General features: G+C 33.4%; 1 protein-coding gene across 1 annotated transcript; it reads left to right on the top strand.

The window, feature by feature from the left end:
• Positions 1-9,810: 9,810 nt before the first annotated feature.
• On the top strand, positions 9,811-14,053 carry LOC123706032 (succinate--hydroxymethylglutarate CoA-transferase-like). Its single transcript, XM_045655158.1, is given in 6 exon segments — positions 9,811-10,202; positions 10,349-10,526; positions 10,707-11,499; positions 12,741-12,873; positions 13,372-13,502; positions 13,875-14,053. Coding segments are annotated over 6 exon segments (1,626 nt in total). The 5' UTR covers positions 9,811-9,898; the 3' UTR covers positions 13,962-14,053.
• Positions 14,054-15,886: the final 1,833 nt, after the last annotated feature.

The following is a 15,886-nucleotide window of genomic DNA, read 5'->3' as shown; positions in this document are numbered from 1 at the left end:
CTAATGCGGGGAAGCGATTGGAGATCTTGGAGATTGCTGTCTGTTACTTAATCACGCCTTAACTACTGAACCAATTTGCATGAAATTTGGTATAGAGATATTTTGATACCCGAGAAAGGACATAGGCTACTTTTTACCCCGGGATATAGGATAGGTTTTATCCCGGAAATCCCACGGGAACGGGACCTATGCGGGTTTTTCTTTGAATGCACGGGCGAAGCTGCGGGTGGAAAGTTAGTCGGTTATAAGTAAGATCAAATGCATGGGTAATTAAAATGTCAGATTAATTTCTATAGATACGTAAATCGTCGAAAAAATAAAGGGGCTGGCTAATTCTTAAGTACCTATAATAAAAACTCTAATACACCGGAATATATCGGATAGGACACTTTAAAACGTCGCGACCCCGCGGACGCGACGTAGACACGAGGTAAAACCAGTAAAAGTTTCATGGTAGCCTTTTCTAATAAAAGTTTTCTATCTTTTCCTTCAAAGTACGAACTGCTAAACGAACTGAAAAGTATTCCAAGAAGCATATATGTAACTACTATGTACATTAATTTAACGAATTAAATGTTTTTAACTATTAATTACTTCTTTGGCCACACCTACGTCCCACATGGACTACATTATCCCTCGGTTTTATAATTACAATCGGTTCACGAAGTCCGTTGCTCTGAAAAAACCTGTCGCAATCTGCAGCAACTTTACTTCATTTCGTAACTAGCTTCCCGCCCGCGGCTTCGCCCGCTTTGTCTAAAATATACTCAAACCTTCCTCTTGAATCACTTTGTTTTATACTAAGTATGTAGTGATGAAAATTTTCAGTTTTTACCTTCCTTTACATTCCAAAATTAAAGCTTCACCCGATAGCTATTTTTGAATACAATCGTAAAATGAAGCCAGCATCTTGAAATATATCAAAGTGATGATCTTCTGACATATCCCACAGTCGGAACCCATCAATTCGCACGTTTTATTGTTTTTTTATGATGCTATTTAATTCTGAAATATTTCGTAATAATACATTAGTTTTCTGGAGACAAATATCTCAATGTCAATGCTAATGAGTACATAGGCTATAAGTACTTGGGCTATTATACCAAGTATAAAAATCAAAGACTCCAGGCTGACAGACTTAAATAACAGTAATGCTTGGGAATTTCGAGTAAGCACTGGCACCACACTGGCACTGATGAATTCAAAATCTAATATCTAATATCTAATCTAATATCTAATATATATTATAAAGGCGAAAGTTTGTAAGTATGGATGTATTGATGTTTGTTACTCTTTCACGCAAAAACTACTGAACCGATTACAATGAAATTTAGCACACATATAGAGGGTTACTTGGATTAACACATAGGATAGTTTTTATCCCGGAAATCCCACGGGAACTATGCGGGTTTTCCTTTGCAAACGCGGGCGAAGCCGCGGGAGGAAATCTAGTAAACAAATAACCGACCCTTTCCCGCGTATTTTTAAATGTACCTACTGCTACAATAAGCATATCTAGATACAGTAGGTAATTAGCTAATTATTCTCTCAAACAATTTACTTACCTAAGGTACCATCTTATCTTCAAAGAATCAATGACCTATTATACTAGTAGACGCGGCATACGCCAACATCATTGCACAAAAAAACAGCGTAATTAATACATACATACTTACTAACGCATTATCATCAATACAGTTGTTCTCTCTTTCACTCTCACGCACGAGACATAATACATGTCTCACTCATGTACTTCGTAATAACAACTGCCGATTAAAATACAAAAAGAACGTCCAGCCACGACGCTGAATGGTGCGTGACTAAGTGAAACTCGGGCACTTAGCTGAGTTTTTTCTTGCCAAAATAGAGAGCGGGTAACGTATCTAGCTTTTTTATATATCATAGATAGAAATATATACTATAGCAAGATAATGTACCTACAAAATGCAATAGGTAATTTACAACGATTTCATAATATTTATAATGTATAAAGTATAAATAAAAAACCACTTCCCATAGCAATGAACGGCTGGAATAAATCCAATGAATTCCTTCGGGCCAATAACTTTGTATTATTTATATTTTCGTGTTATGCGTCAGAAGTCAGGTCGTGAAGAGCGGCCATGGAGACATTTTTATATTTACCCCACTTCAATGGCGATTTTAAATAATTCTTATTGATACATTACGTCGATTGACATTACTTTACGGCTTTCAGAGGCTTTGTAAAATAATATTAAATCTGTCGTTGTGCGCTCAATTTTAATATTTTTGAATTATGAGGTTACGATTATTAGATAATTTGATTTGCATACGTAAACACTTTTCATGTTATTTTAGAAGCGTTGTATTCGGTATTCCGCTAAATTATGAAAGCTAATATTTGAAACGGTGTAGGTACATAATAAATAAATTTTAATTGTACACCGTATTATGTTTAAACAATACATTAATAAGTTTACATTTTCCAATGTAAACTTTAATCATCACTACATACCTAGTAGGTATAAAACAAAGTCGCTTTCTCTGTCCCTATGTCCCATTGTATGCTTAAATCTTTAAAACTACGCAACGGATTTTGATGCGGTTTTTTTTAATAGATAGAGTGATTTAAAAGGAAGGTTTTAGTATATAAGTAATTTTAATTTATTAGATTTTAGACAAAGCGGGCGAAGCCGCGGGCGGTAAGCTAGAATTAGAATAGAATATAGTTTTTAAAAGCCACGTAAAATCCAAAAGTGCACACCTCATAACGCCCGGGCCCCGCCTATTTAATTGTGAAGTCGAAATATTATTGTATTCCAAAATTAAGTATAAATTAGTAAAACAAAATATTTAAATCTAAACATATTATATTTTTTTTTAAATCGTTTTTTTCTATAGAGTAGCAAAAATGACTCTTTTTTACATTGAGATAATATTAATATGGAGACGATACCGCCTACATCACATATGTTCCACTCAACATACGTCATGTGGCGTAACTGCACTCAGTCGCTTGCTCGCTCATTGGCGCGAACGTCACGCTCATTCAGGGGGGGGACACTTAGAACAAACTGACATTTATTAAAGAAAGCCACGCGATCTATACTTTGGCGAGTAAAAACTTATTTAAATAAGTTTATATTAAATCCCCAAAAGATGGCATCGCACTTTCCGAAGTTTTTGCAAAGTGAATAAAGATATTTAAATAAATGGAAATTATTCTTTAAACATTGTTTTATTTTAATAGATCGAATGCATGTCTTACTTTTTTTCAAATTCCAATAAATAATTTTGCGATTTCAATCGCTTCATATGGTATCAAATTAATAAACTTGCAACATCTTCTGAAAGCTTCTCAGTGTTGTCCTATATGAAATCAATGCAGTAAAATAAGGCAAATGAAAACCTTTCTTTATTCAAAGTTTAAATGAATTAGAACAATAATCTCAGATTTTTAATTCAGTACCTATCTTATCTAGAACTATAATTATTCAGGAAAATATTTTACATAAAAAAATAGTGCGTCTAACTAAATAAAATATTGAAAACGTCTTAATTAATTTACATGAAAAGTGTTAAATATGATTTATTAATTGGTAACATTGACTAACTTTTTTTTTGTAATTTGTATTTGATAATTCTGTCATAAAATGGCGGCGACTATACGTGAACGGTGAAGTTTATTTACGTTAAAATTACTTAATTAGTTCATTTTGTTGATAATCGTGTGAAGTTTATAGTTCTCGTGAAAGTGTGGTGAAAGTGCGTTGAATCGAGCCCTACGTTCAGGCTTTCAAAACGTTTTACTGAAAATTATGTGCACGGACAGTTTTGTTTTAGATAAGTACTTAAAAATATGTAATACTAGCGGTCCGCCCCGGCTTCGCCCGTGGTACATATTAACGTTTTCTCTACATAAGAACCATCCTCGTACTTCAAGGAATATAATAAAAAAAGAATTATCGAAATCGGTTCAGCCGTTCTCGAGTTATGGAATTACAACGAAAAGTGGCATTGATTTTTATATATTAGATTACAATATGTGAAAGCATTTAAAAAATAAAGAACTAATTTCTTTTATTGTCGTTTTCTTCATTATCCTTAGTAAGTACTTCAATTTGTTTTAAGAAATTTGACTGAATTATACCTATTTAGCACTTCCAAATATCTCATTTTTAAAGACTCCGTATTTATATTCATGTAACGAAACTAATATAAATACTAATTATATAAGCTAATTATCTTGTAATTATTACAACTGAAAAGTTTTTTTTTAAATCACCTAAATCTTTAAAAACCATCCATTTTGTAATCATTTAGATCTTAGTCTTATTTCTAAAATGTTGAAAATAAATGATAATAAATCAGTTGTAGGTATTCTCTGAAACAATATCGCTCTCCTATTTCAATAACGACGCAAATATAATATGTGAGCATTTATTCCAGGCACATTATTTTTGCCTGAAATGATTATTCAAATTAAATTGCGTCGTTATTTATAGAAGAGTAGGTAGTGATAAAAAAAATATACCTACTACCTATGTATATTAACGTATATATGTATGTAGGTATATGGAATTAGTTCTAACCCCAAAATCCAGAGGGCTCATTGTCGCCAGTCAAAGTCAAATAGGTTGGCCTTCATATGCTTCAAGAGGGCTCTCTATGCCCTATTATACATTATACTCTTTGCGCTCATTTTTTATTTGTTTTAAAGTGAAACGCATCAAATATGCCTACGTGTGTGTTACGATATTGCACAAATAATACAAATAATACGGAAAAGTGCAAAGGAATAACTTTTCATCAGTAAGTAACTAGATAATAATTTTTAAAACTTAGTAAGAGCAAAATTTTTGGCGGGCGACATTTTGTCATAGATTAAAAATTTAAGATATGACATTGGGCATGAAATAAGTGTTGTTAGTAATATTTGCTGGCGTATATTTTTATAGTATAAAATAATAATTTTACATATTTAGAAAAGCATAGACTGGTTGTTAATTGAAAAAAGGTGAAATCATGAAATATGAAAATCAATTACTCAATCACCAATTTTTTTTTTTGTTAATTGATTTTAATCAAGTTTTTAATTGATATTGTATAAGCTACTGACTTGAACGTATAATTGAATTATTATTTATTTATCTGCACTAATATTATAAAGAGGAAAACTTTGTTTGTTTGTTTGATTGTAATTAATAGGCTCATAAACTACTGGACCGATTTTGATGAAAGGAGAATGCCCATTTTTGGTACTGGTTTTTCTCATGCATCAAGACAACAATACTATTAAAAAAAATCTCGGCAATTTAGAGGCCTTCTTACCATCGGAAAATATATTTTGAACAGGGAATGTTTTGTAAAATCTAATAAGACATGTAATTGTTTAGATCCGTTATTATAGATTTAGTGTCCATTACCGGTTACCATGGTAACCAAGCGGTAACTTATTACATTTAGTATGGTAAATAGCTAAATGTATTAATATCGATTATTGTTTTCATTGAATTACAAAAAAAATCAATTAACATAAAATCACTCTTTAAGGTATTGTTTATACACTGTAGGTTGTTTTAACCAGGGATGTTGCGGATGCTGATTTTTTCACATCCGCGGATGCGAATGCGGATGCGGAGTTTTGAAGGCTGACATCCGCGGATGCGGATGCGGATGCGGATGTTCAAGATATTATGTAAATAAAGTCTATTAATGAAGAATTAAAACAATGGTAACTTAATTATTTAAATTTTTTATTGTAATCAAATCAAAGAGAAGTACTTATTTTTATGTTAAACGCCTACTGGTACTTATATTAGTAAGTAAAATTAAAAATAGGAGCATTATACTCAATAAACAGTAGTATTGCCGCCTTTTCTGATTCAAGGCAATTACGCAAAGGTTCGTAAATTAAACCCGCGCTACTAAATAATTGTCCGCTAGGAACACTGCCCGGTGGAGAGGATAAAAATCTTCGTACTATCGGCGATAATACCTTAAATTCCTCTCGATGAACACTCCACCAATTTAGAGGATTTTCACCCACATTTATTCTTTTTTTAGTGCGGTAAGCAAGTATGTAATTCCTTTTTAAGTACAGCTTCAATGCTTCCTAATTCTGGCATTTCTGTATTCTCGTCTTCACTCGACGAATCTAATACACAATGATCACTGTATCACAACAACATATATATTTATACGATAAGTAGACCACACACAGCGCAAACAAACACATAATGATTTATTCACAAGAAACAAATGCACCACAATAAACGTGTCGAAACTTGTCACTAATTCCTTCACTCCCATTGGTCATTGTCACGTGCGAGCGGCACGTGCCAAACGTCGGGCCCGCTCAATTTCTTTCTTGTCGCTACTTGCATGATTTTCACATCCGCATGAACATCCGCACTGATTAATGCGGATGCGGATGCAGATGCAGATGTCCAAATTTATGCGGAAGTTCCGCATTTGCGGATGCGGATGCGAATGTTCGCAACATCCCTGGTTTTAACAAAGATAGTGAAGTAAAATAATATAAATATGTATATATAAAAAAAATATTATTATGACATAGCTTGGTAGGTAACCAGTTATTTCTTATTTGTTTCTTTCTTCGAATATGTAGTGAAAAAATGATTCAAACAACAACAACAACAACAACATGTAAACCGAATAAAAACTCAATTGGCATTTTTTAAGTATATATTTAGGTTTTCTTGAAATCCGTCCCGGAAGATTTCTGGTGCCTACCTACACTAGCCGATGAACAGATAGACTTTGTCTGAAAGCATAAGCTCTACGCATAGACTAAATATGTTAATCGAAAAATAACCTTTGGACGATAAAATGTTACCTAAATCACACATAAACCTAACTAAATCGGGGTTATTTAAGTTTTGAGGTTATTTCACATTTTTCTCAATATCTTGAAAACCCCTGTTTTTATCACAAAAAAATCAATTGGTAAAAATCTTTTGAATATCGAAGAACCCTCCAAAACCACTCTGGCATTGACGCAACACTGTACTGTGGTCCATACTTTCATGGGCATTCTCCTTTGGCACAGACAATCTTAAGACCCTGAGAAAGAACATAGGCTACTTTTTATTGCGAAATATGTGCCACGGGCGAAGCCGGGGCGGACCGCTAGTTCAGAGATAAGTAATTAATATTTTTTCTATTCAAGGTTTCCATATCTGGGCCGTGAAGAAAGGGAAAAATTATTTATTTTTTTCGAAAAAAAGGCTCAATTTGTAAGGAATAAAACTTCCCATAGCCCTGACTGAACCTAAAACACGAAAAAAATTAAATTATTCCATATGACGTCACTATTTACATCATCCTATATTATATGCCAGATATTGTTAGCGTAGTAAAGTCAGTTTATACCTAAAATAAATATTAAGTAAGTACAAAGAAAATTTCAAGTCAACGTGCATGTAAGGAGTGGCACCCAATAAAATAGACAGAATGAAACCAAGTGTCGCCTCTATAGCGGTGAGTCAGTGACATCGCATAATCTATGACTGTCTAGCTGTCATTCGCGCGCCCCGCGCCGCCGCGCTTGGCGCACAGATTTTATAAAGTTTTATACCATACCATATAATAGAGCTTGACTAAAGCAGTATCAACGTAGACAGAGAAACGAGTATCCTTAGCGAGTATCAATTACTAGTTAATAGTTATTATAGTTATTATTCCTATATTCCTATAAGATTCCTATATCCTTTGCAAGAAGCTTATAATATCTTCCTTTGATACTGATCAAAAAAGTCAAAAAACATAATAATATGCTGCACAAAAACAGATGGCGCTGATTTTCAAATGGATCCAAAATGTATCCATTAAATTGACAAACCACATAACAGTAAACAAACAGAATGGGATTAAATAAAAATCCATTGTAATTATTATAATATTATCTAAATATTTTCTAAGCATCCGACGTACTTTCAGCGGTCAGATTTTTGGTGTTTATATGCTAAAGTAAAACATGTAAATTTAAAATGATATTTTTAAGCTATTGCATAGTTATATTCTCTATTTTTTCATGTCTGAGAAGCAGACAATATCCACAATCAGATTGTTCAATAAAATCCTTAGAATAAAACTGTGGAATAAAATTACATAAAATCACTAAAATAATCGGAAGATTAACTTCCTAATAATTTTATAATCTGTAGGTAATCATGTGATCTGAAGTAGTATTGCGTCATGTTGACAAATGACAGTAATGACAATTGACATTTAAAAAAAATTGATTGCGGTTTTCTTTAACCTCCTGAGACCCAGGATTTTCTTTTCTTTCTTTTTTAATAAAAAGTAGCTGTATCTGTTCTAATGCAATTATAGATATTCAAAAAAATGGAAAAAAAAATCTTTTGTGGAAAACTTGGATTTTCTTTATGTCATTTATATATTACAGGGGGTCCCAGTTCCAAGTGTAATAAGTTTATGAAAATGAAGAAAAACTACATGTTTTTTTAGTTATTATACTATATTTTTAAACTTGAAACCTAATATTTATTATTCTATCTATTGTTCTGTATCTATTTTTTGTAACTTGGTTCAAAGATAGGTATTTTTAAGGGTGAGAAATAACCAGTTCAAGTATTTTGCACCGGCGCGGCGGTGTATTTATATTGTCACGTCCACCCCTAGGTCTTATTTCTAATCCATCCTCTTGTTCAGCCTCCTCTAATGCTTGGTCCACGTCATGTGCGTCCCCGAAATGGTCTGCCAACAACTGAAGATGACATACATAGTGACGATTCTGTACTGACGTGACTCATACTCATTGGACGAATGGAAGAAGACTCATTTTCTGGTGTTTGGGCGGCTTCATCGGTATCATTTGGGGGATTATCTTCATCTCAAACATTTATTTATTCAATTAGACTTCTTCTAAAAGCACTTTTGAATCGTCATAACAGTATTAACATTTACCACCGATTCGGAAAGCAGTATCTATGGAGAAGAACCGGCAAGAAACACCATAGGTCCATCATATAGGTCAATATTTGACTCATCCAGGTGTTGGTAGATCTCAGTATCTTATAATCCTTGAAAATTATAATGAAATCTGTAACATAAACTAAAGAATGTCATATAGGTAATACATGGGACCCTTGTAACCAATACCAAATCGGCAAGAATTGAGACCAAATGTCTTACCAGTATGACATAAAAGAAAACATTCATATTTTTCACAAGTTTTAGATTTATCTTTCAAAATAACTATTGCGGTTGCAGAAATAATATCTTTTATAATTAGATATTCAAAGATATACTGCAATATACGAATGGTACCACTAGAAATGTAAGATTACTGACCACGTGTTTGCCGTCGTACAGCCACCGTCAACTTCGAAATGAGAATACTTCAAATCACTGTCACTTATATAACCAAAAACCGTTTAGTATAGCGGATGACATACCACTATATCGATTAGAGGTATTATTCTCGCATATACGCAAAAGATGGCGTTGAAATATTTTTTTATTGTCTATGTAATATATATATGACCGCAGGCCCCAGGAGGTTAAAGGTAAAGGTACCTCGCTCTGTGGTTTAAGGTTTTCTTCTATGTTCAAGATCAAGGATTCGTGATTTTTGTGTTATTACTATAAATATTTAGTATTACGCATTAGTAGGATGTGATGTGATTTAATATATTGATGGCAGATCGACAGCGTACCGTGCGAGCTGAAGACATGGCGACAACAAGCACCGCCGTGACGACGGTTCCCCCGCAGGTAGAGGAGGTAAATATACACTTATCTAATGTATTTGACTTGTAAATACATAGTTAAATACATGTTTTGATTACGATAACTAGACTGGATGGTATTGCCACACGCACAGGCCGTAACTTCAATTGATAAATGAAATCGTTGTAAAAAAATAACTATGATAATTATAAAGCCTATCTTTCGCGGGTTTTCACCGTCGAAGTTTATTAGATTTTCGTATTCGACGAATACGGGATTATTAAGCGATATAAATGTATTAGATTTGTCGAGAATCATCGCGGGGCCTGTGTGTACTATGAACCTTGGAGACTTAGGCGCGAATGTTATTAAAGTTGAAAGTTTTGAGGGTGACGAAACGAGAAAATGGGGCCCACCATTTATTAAAGAAAATGATTCATATTATTTCCTATCCGTTAACAGAAATAAAAAGAGTATTTGTGTTGATTTAAAAAGCTTGGAAGGTAAGTTGATTAGCACAAAACAATATAGTATTTACTTTATTCATTGTTACCATTATATAGATCCATGTATGTATGTGTTAATATGAAAAATCAATAATTTCAAGATCATATCTCATATCATTATTAACAAATAGAGATCTTTTCAGGGAAATCAGTTATTTATGACTTGGCAAAGAAATCTGATGTTGTTGTAGAAAACTTTCTCTCCGGAAAGTTGGATAAATTGGATGTTGGATATAAGAAACTAAGTCAAGTTAATCCAAAACTCATTTATTGTGCTATAACTGGGTTTGGGCCTACAGGACCTTATGCTATGAAACCAGGGTATAATGGAATTTTATGATATTATGGTTATCAGTTATGTTACTTATTTAACAAACATTACCTAGTCACTATAGATTAAAATTCTGCCTGCAAACAAGTTTTTTTTTATTGCAATTTCATATTACATACCATACATGATTTAGTTACTTTACTTATTAGAACCATTAAATGTTATTTCAGTTACGATGTTATCGCAGCAGCAATGGGAGGGTTCTTAAACTCAACTGGTGAGAGGAACGGTAGACCTGTAAAGGCTGGTGTAGCCATAACTGACATCACCACAGGGTTACATGCGTTTGGTGCAATTATGACTGCACTTTACTATAGAAAAAATACTGGCAAAGGACAGAAGATTGACTGTAATCTACTCTCCACGCAAATCTCTAGCATGATTAATATAGCAAATAATTACTTGAACTGCGGCATTGAGGGTGAGAAATGGGGAACGGCTCACGCTAATCTGGTTCCGTACCAGTCTTTTAAAACTAACGATGGAGAGATGGTTATAGGCACAGGCTCCAACGCTCAGTTTGCAGACTTCTGCCGACTCATACAGAGAGAGGATTTAATTGAAGACGAAAGATTCAAAGACAATGCGGCGCGTGTAGCAAATCGTGAGGAAATTGTACGAATTATCAGTGACGTCATAGCTACAAAGTCGAAAAAGCAATGGTTGGAAGTGTTTAAAAATGCATCATTTGCATATGGACCAGTTAATACAATGAAGGAGGTTTTTGAAGATGAACATGTGAAACAGATAAAGTTGGTTAAAGAGTTGGAGCATCCGGATGCCGGAAAGATCAGGATGGTTGGTCCACCCACTGTGTATTCTGAAGGTGGTAATGAGGTCAGGTTGCCACCTCCGAAGTTAGGGCAACACACGCGAGATGTGTTGGCGAATTTTCTAGGTTATCATGATACGAAAATTGAGGGCTTGATGAATAATAAAGTTGTCAGATAATTTATTGATGATGTAACATTGCATTGTATAAAATATAAATACATGTAAATTATTTATTACGTTGTTAACAGTGACCAATATTGCGTAAACTTTAGTTAGATTCGGTAGGTTAAAATAAAAAATGTAGAGAAATACTTTATTAGAAAAAGGTGATTGCGTATTCACATTAAAGAATGAGTTATATTGCATAAAAATCACCAAACTAAACATGTGTCTCTAGAGGGAACACAAATTAAAATTATCAATGTTCAAATTTAACATTAATATGCAAATTGTATTTACTGTAAAGTTGTTGACTGCATTTGAATAGCAAATGTTTTGATCTCGGATCAACTTTCAACTGTATTGTTTCACAGTATTTGTCATTGTATAACCTACACTTTAATTCTACAGTATTTTGAGATGTTACTTGCGACATTTGCACAAACAAAAAGATAAATTTTATCACATATTATCATATTTATATTCTTTGTAAGTCATTTGTATTGAAATATAATGTTTATTTTTTCCAATGATTGTAAAGAGATCAGATAAAAATACTTGAGATACCTTGTTGTTATGAATCTTTTGATATTTTACTGATCTATATGTACTAATGTTGTGAAATTTATAGTTTATACACCTATATTGTATTGGAAGAGGCTATTTATGTTTGAAATAAAAATTTTAGAACTAAAAATGTGTTTTATTTTCGAAGGTTATTATAGTTAAGAACATTTGTATGCATTTTTTATTGTTTTATTTTTATTATGAAACACCGTTAATAAGAATCAAATGCAAAAATAATATAATTGATCAGTTCATCAGTTTCATTCTATAAACTATATCATACTTTAAATTTAAAGACTCACAGCGCTATAAATGATTTGATTTTTTTATTTGTCTCCACTTGGATTAGAATAATAACTATTAAAAGTTTAAAACTTACAAATAAATCTTGCCAAGGCGAGTATCTATTTACAAATGAAATACCCACAATAGATCAAAGCCCAGTAACGTAATAAAGGTATGATTAATTACTAGCTGTGCTCCGTGGTTTCACCCGCATTGCTCCGCTCCTGTTGGTCTTCGCGTGATGATAATAGGTATATATAGCCAATAGCGTTCCTCGATAAATGGGCTATCTAACACTGAAAGAATTTTTCAAATCAGACTAGCAGTTTCCGAGATTAGCGCGTTCAAACAAACAAACAAACTCTTCAGCTTTATAATATTAGTATAGATTATTTTAAAACCCAATAAATACCATCAAGATATATTTTCAGGAGTCAGTGGAACGCGTGACCGTGATCACGTTACGGCCGACGAAACAACAAGCACGCAAGAAGGTGGTGTGGACTGAGGACACAGTGGATAATGAGCATATGAATAAGAAGAAGTCGAAATGTGGGTACTTTTGTACTATTTTTTGTACTTTCCGCCGACTATGTGTTTGTATGCTTAGATCTTTAAAATCATGCAACAGATTTTGATGGGATTTTTTAATAGACAGAGTGATTTAAGGGGAAGGTTTTAGTATATAATTTCTTATATTTATGATAACGCGAGCGAAGCCGCAGGCGGAAAGCTAGTATGTACATACTACATATAATTTAGTGATAAATTAAAATTGTAACAGCTTATAAAGACTCAGTTCAAACCGCGTTTACATATAAGCAAAATTATCGTTTTTAGCTGCCTTCTAACCCATTGAGCCACGAGCGGCCCGATCTGACCACGACACAATAGATTTTCTATTGTGTCTGTGATTCCGGGGGGTGAGTTATTAACAAAAATGTTGAAAAAGGTAGCCGAATTGTACGAGCCCTTCTCGAGTTTTAACGCTTAGCAACACTTTTGGCGACATTAAATTATATAGATTCCTCCTATAATTATAATTTTCAGGTTGTTGTATATACGAGAAGCCGCGGCGCTTCGACGAGTCGGACACGGAGAGCGACGACGAGTGCGAGCACTGCTTCGGCCATGTTGAAAAGCGGAAGAGACCCGCCGGCACCAGCGGTGCTGCGGTACAGGTGAACATACACACAAACATTAAATAAATAAATAGTCCAGGACAATTTTCACACGGCACGATCTGATCCCATAGTAAGCTTTCGCTTGTGTTCTGGAAACAAGATGGCTGATAAACCTACATATATAAATTTAAATAAATAATTTTATGGAAAATTAACACCCAGACACAGCAAACATCTATGTTCATCACACAAATATTTGCCCCGGGTGGGAATCGAACCCAAGACTTGAAAGGTAGGGCCACCAACCAAGCCAACCGGTCAGTCAACGTACTTGTCAGACTTCTTAAAAAAATTAAAATGTATTAACTACATTGTTAACTGTGATTATTGCTACAAATTAATGTATATATTTTTTTATTAAATGTTCAGGAAGCAACGGAACAAACCGCATCAATAACGCTACAGCCGCCGGAGCCTGCGCCCGCGCCGCCCGACAAGCCGCCCGCTGATACTTAGACACTTAATAAATATATATTATTACTAAACATATTTCCATTTTACAACTCATGATTATACAAATAAAAGGCGTAGGTATATGCTTAAGTCAATTTTATTTTTAATTTATGTAACGGAATAAATATGAAACATATGTTTGTCTCTTTCTTTCACATGTCTATCTATATAGTGCTATCTCATTTCTGGTAAATGAACTTGTATGATAAAATGTGGTGTTGTGGTATTTTTAAAAATGTATCGTTTTTATCACATATACCTACACCTTTATTAACGTTCTCAAAGTAAACATTGCTATGACAACCTGCTTTAGGTTGAAATAAAGGTAAATGGTAATATTGCACATATGTAGATAATTTCATGCTAAAAACTTACAAAGTAAATATTTTTAATGCTGTTAATTTCAATTTCCATAAGACTGGTATATGTGGGTGAAAGAGAAGGAAGCATTATGTCATCTCTAGCGCACGTACGTGAGTTGTAATAACTCAGCCCCCGGAATCACAGACACAATAGAAAATCTATTGTGTCGTGGCCTGATCTGGCTGCTCGGGGCTCAATGGGTTAAAGTAACAAATTACTCATATACATAGAATGTAATTTGTATGAAATTTAATATTTCCTTCGAAACGATGTGATAGAAATGTTTATGAATGCTAATTAACACGTTTAAATATTATATTATTAATTTTATACTAACACTAATGATTATTGCCTAAATCTGGTCTACATTTTTCTTACCCTTCCATGTTTCGGATTGCAGGGTACAGATAACTGTAAAACATTGACATAAAAACAACAACTGGACTCAGAATGGCGCTCAAAAATTGTCCGAATCGAAACTCTGCCCATGTACGCATTAGGCAGAGTTTCTAATGAACGATACAATAGATTTTGAACATTAATGCCGTGTTAATTCCATTCAAAGTCTTATACCACGTCGCTCGAACACTTTTAGACGATGTAGGTTGCTTATAGTACGCAAATTCTGTAAAAAAAAAATTTTTGTGTGGTTGCCTGTAAAGTCGGTATACGGGCGAAAGTTTTACGTGACAACGACTTTTTATGTCTGTCTTTCTCGCTCTTAGGCGGGCTAACCATGCCCGAGTGGAAGGGACGCGTGCCTCTCACTCGCTCTCATTGTGAGCGCATAACGTGAGCGGAGCGTAACGCAGTTTCTTGAAGTGTCATCCGGCAAACCAATTTATAAGACGTTGTCACGTCAAAAGAATGAATTGGAAAGCATTTGTCCATATCCCGTTTGTGGGATTAGAGCTTCCACTTGAAATATGGGATTGACTGTTATTGATGCATTTTAGTGTTCCCTTCAAATTGTACATTAAAATATAAGACATTCAAAATATTTACATACATTAGTAATTTTGCCATGTTAATAGAATATTGATGTTATTAAAAAGCGTTTTAATTCTACATTTGATGTGTTCAAAATACTTGTATTTCAGGTTAATTAATAAATTATTAAACAATTATTAATGTTTAAATATCCTCCATATAAAATTTTACTAAAGTTACAAGAATAGTACGAAATAATATAATAGAGGAACTTGTATGATAAAATGTGGCGTTCTGGTATTTAAAAAAATGTATCGTTTTTATCACTTATACTTGGGCATTTTCACAAAAATGTACCCCCTGCTTGAAAAATACATTTTTTAATAAAGTATTATATTTTAAACTTTTTTTGGTCTCTTTAAAACGGAAATTCAATATACTTCAAGAAAAAATATAATACAATGGGTTTAAAATGAGAAATCTGTAAAAATAATAGGACACAATGGAAAGACTCGCAATTTTATATCAGTTTTGTGACTATATTCAGTAGCTGGAAAAACAGTGCAAAATATAAGAATTTTTAGATATTGTTTATTTATTAACTTAAAATCGTTATTTTGTATATTTTAAACACT

Source organism: Colias croceus, chromosome 3 (assembly GCF_905220415.1).
Source record: "Colias croceus chromosome 3, ilColCroc2.1".
In the NCBI taxonomy this organism is placed as follows: Eukaryota; Metazoa; Arthropoda; class Insecta; order Lepidoptera; family Pieridae; genus Colias; species Colias croceus.
This window is presented reverse-complemented; position numbering and strand designations above follow the sequence as displayed.